General features: G+C 51.3%; 1 protein-coding gene across 1 annotated transcript; it reads left to right on the top strand.

Moving 5' to 3' along the window:
* The first annotated feature begins 7,832 nt into the window (after window positions 1–7,832).
* On the top strand, window positions 7,833–9,083 carry LOC147979064 (uncharacterized). The gene has a single exon (XM_087515012.1). The coding sequence runs from the start codon at window positions 7,833–7,835 to the stop codon at window positions 9,081–9,083; it is 1,251 nt and encodes a 416-aa protein (XP_087371138.1).
* The last annotated feature ends 222 nt before the right edge of the window (window positions 9,084–9,305 follow it).

Below are 9,305 nucleotides of genomic sequence, written 5' to 3'. Positions count from 1 at the left end.
TATCGACCCTCCTTTCAAGCTCCTATGTTGATCCTAGAGAAAAATAAACAAAATATATCTAAACTATGTATTTAATCAGTCTATCGTATATTGATGAAGGACAGCCTTTTCTCTTGAAGCATTGAGTTGAGTCGCTAATTACATACTCCCTTCGATCTAAATTAATTGACGCAGCTTTAGTACAACTTTTTACTAAAGATGTACTAAAGGTGAGAAATTTTTGACCAACATAAACAAGCAAAGCAATTGTCCACACCAGGTGAGAAATATGCAATAATCTAGGACCCGTTTATCTGGTGAACATTAGCTGGGTGCCAGCGAACGCCCAAGTTGCCATGCCAAATAACTAAATTGCCATGCGTTTTTTAGGGGCTTGCCATGTGAAAAGGTTAAAATTGCCATGTTTAGGGGGAAAATGCCAGCGACACAGTGTAATTTTTTTTAAACGCCGAACGTTTGATCACGATCCAACAGCTTTAAGGTCGTTCGCTGGGAGGTCCCTTCCAGTGAACGTTCGCCAGTTAGATATACCGATAATCTAATGTGTATACATCCATACATCTTTACAGTTACTAGGCTCCCGTCAAATGGGGCTCTCTCCTGCGTTGAGGCTGTGAAAGCGTGTTGACCAACGTCGTGAGCGTGTGGACTGTAGGCCGTCCCATTTGAGAATAACGCGTGGCGATCTCTGGGTTCTTCTGGCCAACGTGTGTTGAGAAAACGTTTCTTCTTCCAATTCTTCTTTTCTTCATTCAACTCAGTTCAAAAAGATACCTCAAAATACTTCAATTGGTACGCGCAAGAAATAGGCCAATTCGGCAGCTTTTTGTTCAATTTCTTGTGAAGTAAAAAATTTATCATCAGTACGCGTCAGGGGAATGATCCCCTGGCCCCGGATTTCCATATAAAGAATATGACGAGGATAAAGACCCTCTTTAATCTGAATTCTAATTGATTGGATATCCCGCATAAGAAATCGAAGGAAGACGCGATGTTTTATGTCAGGGAATCCCCAACGAAAATGCACACTATTCCTTCTTTTCTATCGAATCGGTGCGTCGCTGGTTTTTTCTACTTCCTCCGGAACGAAATAGAAAAGGGGGGCGACAGCACGCGTGAAGCTTCCATATCTTTCCCTTCGGTCTCCTCCATGTATTTTTCTAGGGCGGGCGACAGTAAGCACAACGTGATGCTTGTTCTCTGCTTGGGCGCTATCATGTCTCTCCACTTCCTATCCGAAGGCGCACGTACTCTGCCGCTGCCCTTTGTCGTGCGTGCACCCGCGCTGCTGCCTTCTCTTCTCTCTCACACGCTTGTGCGTTGCAGGGGAGCTGCTGCAGCTGCCTTCTCTCCGTGTGCAGAAGCTATTCTCCTCACATACTTCCTCAGTCCGAAGAAACTTGTCATCAAAATGGACAAAAAGTGATGTATCTAGAACTAAAATACATCTAGATACATCCCCTTTTATTCATTTTGATGACAAGTATTTTCGAACGAAGGGAGTATCTGGTTGCTGACTGTCGAATGTATCGTGACCTCCCATGGTGGCCGTGCAGGAATCGCTCAGCAGAACAATAGCCTGGTTAGATGTTATTTGCTCATTCAGCTATTTTTGTTTTTCCTTTTTAATCTCTCTTTGTTGAATCAGACATGGCATATTCATTTGTTGCAAACAGGACTCCCGAGCGTAGGTAGCTGACTGAGAGGGATGGTTCAGACGAGAACTAACAACAACAGCGGCAAAAACTGGGCTAAATCGACAGCTTACTGAAGATATAAGTAGCAAGGCGAACATGAACATCAAAGATAAAATAGCAAAATAAATGTTAACTTTTTCATTACTCCTTCCTCCCTTCCACCCCTCAGGTTTTATAACATAGCCCGAGCCACAAGATTAGTTTCTTAATCTTGATTACAGAAAATGAGCTCATTTACTAAGTAAATATCTCAAAAGTATTTTTTTTTGAATTTTATCAAAAGGAAATTACAGTACAGCCTTACGATTGCAATCGAAAATTGCAAGAAGGAAGGTCAGGCATAGATGTAGCCCGATGCTCTACTGAACATAATTGAAGAACAGAACAAGTGTCAAACTTAACTGAAGAATGGCTGCTGAACCTGACAAAGTATGCGGCGGAAGGAGAGCGAGCGACGATGGCTCATCTATGGCATGCAGGCCCGTCGATGAGGGGGGCCAAAGTGGCCGACCGCACAGGGCCCCCCAAATCTTGGGGCCCCCGATTGAAGAAAAAAACGAAACTGAACCGCCTAGCACAGCCTGAGCCCTAGCGCTCGTGACCCTTCCCCAGTCCCCCGCACAAGCATATTGCGCCGCCTCTGGCCATCTCGCATGCTCCCCTGCGACGAATTCAACAGCTGTTGGTCTGTTGCATACCGCCGCCGCCGGCCGCTCTCCCGTTCTCTAGCCCTGCTCCACGCTAGTGCCAATCGCATGGTTTCTAGCAGTGCTCCCTGTCCTCCGCACGGCCGCTGGTGCTGCTGCCACCGGGTGCTGACCATACCTAGCCACGCCCAAAACTGGCAGTGACTCCAAATCTGAGAAACATCGACACTGCTCGTAGCCTCGGCCACTGACCAGTGAGTAATTTCTTTGATTGAGACAGGCAAATGACAATACAAGATGTATTTGAACTGACATGATGTATGTGTTGATTTCAAGATTAACGAATTTGAACATTTAACTGACATTGAATTGAAAAAGAAATGTATGCCCGTATGGATTAAATGCAACATGATGCATATTTATATCAATTTTATTTGCTGTTACAGAAAAAATAATATACAGATATATTTTCTGGCATGCAACAACAGTAAAGTGGAGTGCCTGCAAATAGGACATATGGGAGGAATGGATAAAGCAAACTATTTATTTGGTATTCTTTTGTATCCCTTATTACTATTTGTTATTTTTCATGTTTTATACATTTCTTTGATCATTGATTTTTTAGTTTAAATTCTATATATATTGTGCAGTTGAGATAATTTTTGTATGGTTTCACATGAAGTATTTCCTGGATAGCTATGAGGTATTTTGTGGGTAGTTCTTCGGTTTACAATAGTTTAAAATTTATGATCCTATTTTGTATTTCGTCCCGGGCCCCTAAATTCCTAGAGACGGCCCTGATGGCATGCACTGGCACCAAGGGTGAGCGATGGCTGGTCCGTTCCTGGGAGGCGACGGCAGCTCTGTTCTGGGGAGGAGATGCTGAGGATTTCGATTTTTCTAGCCTCTTTCTTAATGTCGATTCTATTTTTGATCCCCATCTGTGTTTTTGTTTGGCTATCTTGTGATTGGTTTCTCTCTGATCTTTAATGGCCTAACCCGTGTACCTTTTCTCCTTTTTCTTGTTCTGCATTAGGCTATTTTGTTAAAGTATACCGTATTATCCACGAATGAATAAAGTGCAATGCGCAATTAAGTTATGTAATGGCTTACCCATGGATTTAGTACTTGAACCAAGCAGGAAAAAACTGTGCCTTTAATTGGGATTTTGCATAAACTTTTGGCTTTGGAACTTCTGAAAGCAAGTAGATGTTAGTACCTCTCCTGGATGTTTTTTTCCTGTATGTATGTATTTAGTACCAAGTGTTAGAGATATATTTGGGTTACATATATTTTGGTAGTTCAGGATTTGTAATCCATCTCCTACCTTATCTCTAGAGAGGTGTCTTGTCCTTCAAGCCTTGTACTCAATATATACACGCCCTCAAGGCTCAATAATACATCCATCATATTCCGCAACAATTCCTCTCTCTCCCTTCTAACATGGTATCTATCGCAAGTCGATCCTAAACCCTAGCCGCCGCCAGTTCCGCACCTGCGCGCCGCCCCCAGGGCGGTCGGCCTCCATGACCGCCGCCGGGGGCCGCGCCGCCCGTACCTAGGGTTCGTTCGCCGATCGTGTTGATCGACTGCCCTAGAGTGTCTTTTTCCCGATCCTTGATCCGGGGTTTTTGCTCTCTCACCGGTCGTCTTGATCGGCGCTTCTTTTTGATTTTCCGTTCTAAGATCGGTTTGCGTCGCCCGCCCGCCGCCGCCGACCCTTGCGCCTCTACTCCGACATGGACGCGACTACCGGCCTCTTCACCGACTAGTGGTCTCGCACGACACGGCTGCCTGACGGCCGTCGTCCGCGTATCCGTTTGCCCGTGGTTCTACGCCGCTCGTCTTCGTCTTCAACCGATCGGGATCCTACACCAAGCCATCTCCATCCGGATGTGTTGCATCCGCTCCATACAGACTTCATCATCACCGAGCCAAGCTACCTTGCCACAAGTTCCCACGGTCCAGATCAAACCCAGCCATCCGCATACGAGACTACGCCATGCAAATTTGTTCGGACTTCGTGTGCGCACACAACAAGCTATGCGTCAGCCGCGCACATCCACACCGAAGACTCCCAGCTTCCTGTATGACAGCACGTCACGGGCGCATGCGCTGCGGTGAAATCCGCTCTGGTGGCTCTGTGCGTTTTACTGCGGCTCAACCCGAAGCCTCGTCCACCAGCGCAGCGTGGACCCTGGTCGCCCGCGTGTTCCCGCACGTGGACGATGAGCCACTCGTGCTGCTTTGGGCTGCGGCCATATGCTATCGTCTGCGCATCTTCGATCTCGCGAGCTATTGGATTGATCACCCGACCGCCCGCGATTCACTTCATCCATGCCGCGCGATCCACCTGGCCAGTTGCTTGCCCGCGCCTTCATAGATCCTATGAAGATTGTCCCCAAGTTCAGCGTGCTCCTTCACCGATCGAGCAACAGGCTGCCGCTGCGTCGTCCTGTCGGGCCGCAGCGTCGCCGCCCCATGGTTCTTCTCGCGGCTGCATCGATTCGTGTGTCGCCGCTGCGTCGTCCCTACAGGCCGCAATGCCGTGATACGCGGTCCCAGCCGCCGCCCCGAGATTGTCCCAGCGGTTGCACCGACCCGCGCTCCGCCGCTGCACCGCCCCTTCGAGCCGTAGCGCCAGGGCCCGCGGTCCCCGCCGCCGCCCTGAGGTCTTCCTGCCGTCGCCCCGACCTGCTCGCCGCCGCTGCGTCGCCCCTTCGGGCCGTAGCGTCGCGGCCCGCGGTCCACTCCGCCGTCACCGCGCGTCGACCTCCCGTGGTATGCGCCGCGCCGTCTCCCTTGACGCTGGAACGTCACCTTCCGCGCCGGTCTTCGTCACGCTGTCAGGGTTCTTCGCCTACTTCGAGCACCGCCGCCGCAGTCCTAACCTAGCCGCCGCTGTCGCTCTTCTTTGGCTGCCGCCGCCGCTACCTCCGTAGCCGCCGCCGCCTGTCCACCCCCTTCGTTTTCGTCCAGCACCAACTCGTCGCCAGCGTCGCCGTCATCTACCCCGACCGCTTCATCTACTCCGACAACCGCGGGCGACATTGGCCCCGCGCCGATTGGCGCCGCAATCGTCGTCGAGTCCTTCTCTGCTGGCCTCTCCGACTTCTTCGACATGGCGTACAGCTCGTGCAGGTCCCAGTCTACGCATGCCCGGTGCTGGCAACACCGTTGCGTGCCTTCGTCCACGACGTGTCCCCGGGCCTGGCAAGCCTGGTGCGGCGCTTCGTTAACTTCGTCTTCGTCCGTCTGCGCATGCCCGGTGCTGGCAACACCGGCGCGTGCCTTCGTCTACGATGTGTCCCCGGGGTTGGCAACCCCGGCGCGACACGTCGTCAACACCATTCTCCTTCCTGGCGCACCACTTCTTCGACACCACTGCGCCCATGACTAACTCGGCGCCTCCTTGCGTCCGCGGCTCCACGGCGACTCCCTCGACACCGGCTACCCCGACTCGACATTGACCACGGCGTTCTTCGCATGGCTACCTCGACCACGGCTACACCACCCTACGCTCTCGGCTACATCGACATCGGCACAAAGAGTTATCATCCGCTTGAGCAACTTGTCGGCTTCCTCTACAGTCAACGTGTCCGCGACGCGACACCGTCTACGACGCTCCCGCTAGGACTGCGGGGGATGTCAGTCCGTCGGCTGCTACTCTCTACAGTCTGACCGTCCGCGTCGCTCCTGTTGTTCGCAACGCTACCGCTACGACTGCGGGGGATGTTAGAGATATATTTGGGTTACATATGTTTTGGTAGTCTAGGATTTGTAATCCATCTCCTACCTTATCTCTAGAGAGGCGTCTTGTCCTCCAAGCCTTGTACTCAATATATACTCGCCCTCGAGGCTCAATAATACATCCATCATATTCCGCAACAATTCCTCTCTCCCTTCTAACACCAAGAATTGACAGGAGTTTGTGATTCGACTGCCATCCTAAGCTCATTGCAAGTTACTGCTGCTTAGATCCTCCTAATGGTTGGATTAGTATCCCCTGACGTGGGCTATTCTACCATTGGGCCATTGACATGTGGGTCCCACCAAGCATCGGTCCCATCTGTCAGTGACGGAAAGGCAGGGTAAGGCAGTGATAGCCACGTCAGAGGATCCATGTCCATAATGATTGTGCTGCATGCATCAGCACCAAGGAAAAGGAAGTAGTTTTACATATTGAGAGTTCAGTGAACAGGTTTCAAGATGGTAATCTAGATAGAGTATACTTGAGTTAATATCCCTCTCACACAACATTTCGAGTTTTAAGTAAGATATATTTATACATCTTTCTTTTTTGCCAAGTAGCACCTGTATCCATTCTGTGCTTTGTTGTGAGTTGTGATCATACTCATTCAAAGGATTTTCATGCCACGATGCGCATCCAGAGGGTCTGAGGGCTTACAGTCAATTCGTTGTCTTGTTTTCTATTAAAAAAACAGCCAATTCGTTGATGCAATTAGCATATAGCACACGAGGATGCGCACAAACAAGCTGATGTGCACCGACGAAACTCTACTACAGCTCTAACCTATAACAGCCACTGTCGACTTGGGAGTCTGCTTCTGCATTGCACATTCAAACCCATAATCATATGTTGCACAATTGCATGTTCGAAAGTGCAATTTAGTCTTTCCAGAGGAATAATGAGACGGTGCAGGTTGTTTTACCGGGAGATTCAAGTAGCGATTCATAAGAGAATCTATTGTCAATCCATTTCTCCCCCATGTTGCAGTGATCTGCTTCCCCAAAATCACATGTGAAAGGGGACAAAAAGGAAAAAAAACAATAAACAACACCGGGCTCATGGTAAATGGTAAAAGGCCAACAGACAAAATCTATAAATGAAGTCGGCGCGGCAAAGCGCGTGTTCGCCTCTAGTGAGTTTCAAATCTGATGATTGTGCATGTGATCCGATGGTGGGCAGAGTGTTCGTTGGGACTTGCTAGATATCTAACACCCCTCTTGATTCATCACTGTATCCTAGCTGTTCTCACACTTCTCATCTGCACCCCCCCCCCCCCCCCCCCTCCCTACATATTGATTAAAATTGAAAAACATAGAAGTCACATGTAGGAAATTGCCATGACAAAACATATATACAAATGCCATGTTATTAAAAATAAAATTGTCGTACCCTTAAAAATAAATTTGTCACGTGAGAAATTAGAAAAAAAATCCGCCATGTACATTTTTTGAGGGGTTCGCTGGAACTTGCCATGTTACAAGTTCAAAATAAAAAAATAAATCTGCCATGCACATTTTTTGAGGGGTTCGCTGGAACTTACTAGACATCTAACGTTCGTTCAATAACATTTTTCGAAGACAAAAAAACGTGTATGCCTGCGTTTCAATGTTTGTATCTATATCCAAACTCGTGAATAATAGCCATGGTATGAGAGCTCGATTCAAGACAGATTCCTCCTTGATTATTAACTTCTATATAAGCACGAGAAGCACGGAAAGCGCAGATCATCGTTCGATGATGGTGGAGCACCTCCTTGATCTTGGCGAAGATCTTATCGTCGAGATCTTGACCCACCTGCCGACCAGGTCCGTCCTCGTCGCGCGCGCCGTCTGCATCGACTTCCGCCGCGTCGCCACCAGCGCGGCCTTCCTCGCCGCCCACGCGCGCCGTCGCCCGCTGGCCCCGCTCGAGATCCTCCTCTACGACAGAACGACGACAGGCCACGTCGACGACTACGTGTACCTGGACGCTCTGTCCGTCTCCGTCCGCCATCCGGGCCGCCCGGCGCGCCGTCCGCTCGCGCGCCTCCCCGCGACCAAACCCCAAGCGGAGCTCCTGGGTGAGCAGTTCTGCCTCCCGCTGGCCTCGTGCGACGGCCTCCTCCTGCTCGGGACGGCCGTCGCCGGCCAGTACCTCGTCTCCAACCCCACCACGCGGCAGTGGGCCGAGCTCCCGCGGCTGCGCCGCCCACACATTGAGGACGGCGGCCGGTCGCTGGAGTCCTTGCATACCTCCGCGTACCAAGAGTCCGGATTCTACTTCCACGAGCCGTCCAGCGAGTACCAGCTTCTGTGTCACGTCACGATCGAAGAAGGCTTGCCCCCGGCGTACTACATCTTCTCGACCGGCGCCGACGAGCCCCGCCGGCTAGACAACGTGAAAGCCGGGAGCATCGGGGACTTCTTTTCCCCTTCTGGCTGTGACATGATCACCCCGGCGGTTCTCCGCGGGCACCTGCACTGGCTGAGGCACCCCGAGGCCGGTTCGGCCGGCGAGATGGCGGCGTTCGACACGGCGGACGAGACTTTCCGGCGGATGCCTGCCCCGCCCGTGGCCAACGAGCTCTTGGCCAGACTGCTCGTCGCGGACGGGTCGCTCATGGCGTCCGAGTTCAGGAAGCTAGCCGTGGACCTGTGGGTGCTCGAGGGTTACGCTAGCGCCGCTTCTGCATCCGCGGGAGGGACGAGGTGGGAGCTTCGTCACAGCTTTGAGGTGCCGTGGCAGGCCAGAATGCCGACGTCCGCCCTGGTCGTGATCGGCGGCGACGAGGAGGGGGACGTCGTCTTGGGCACCCGCCATGGTGTGGCGGTGTACGACGTCCGGAGCAGGACGGTCAGGGCCGTCGACGTCGGGCCCGGGGGCTCTAAGGGCATTAGACTGACGCAGCGCGCGCTAAGGATACGGGAGAGTTTGGTGCGGCGCACGTTTTTCAAGACGCAACGGCATCCCGGCAATCCATCGTTGTATTGGCGGTTTTGTTCTTGTTAAGTCGCTTCAGATTTTTCAGATTGCTCGATCCATGAAGGCTTAGGGCATCTCCAGCCGTTGCCCCTCAGGTGCGTCTAAAAGCGTCACCTGGGGTGAGCCGGCGCAAAAAATGGCCCTGGGGGCGAGTAGGTCTCCAGCCGTCGGCCCCCGGGCCGCCCCCAGGCGCGTATTAAAAAAAACCGTTCGGCGAAGTTATGATAAAAACTAGTTAAATTTGGGCCA

This window comes from Triticum urartu, chromosome 3A (assembly GCF_056163025.1).
Source record: "Triticum urartu cultivar PI428250 chromosome 3A, HENAU_Tu73, whole genome shotgun sequence".
Taxonomy (NCBI): Eukaryota; Viridiplantae; Streptophyta; class Magnoliopsida; order Poales; family Poaceae; genus Triticum; species Triticum urartu.
This window is presented reverse-complemented; position numbering and strand designations above follow the sequence as displayed.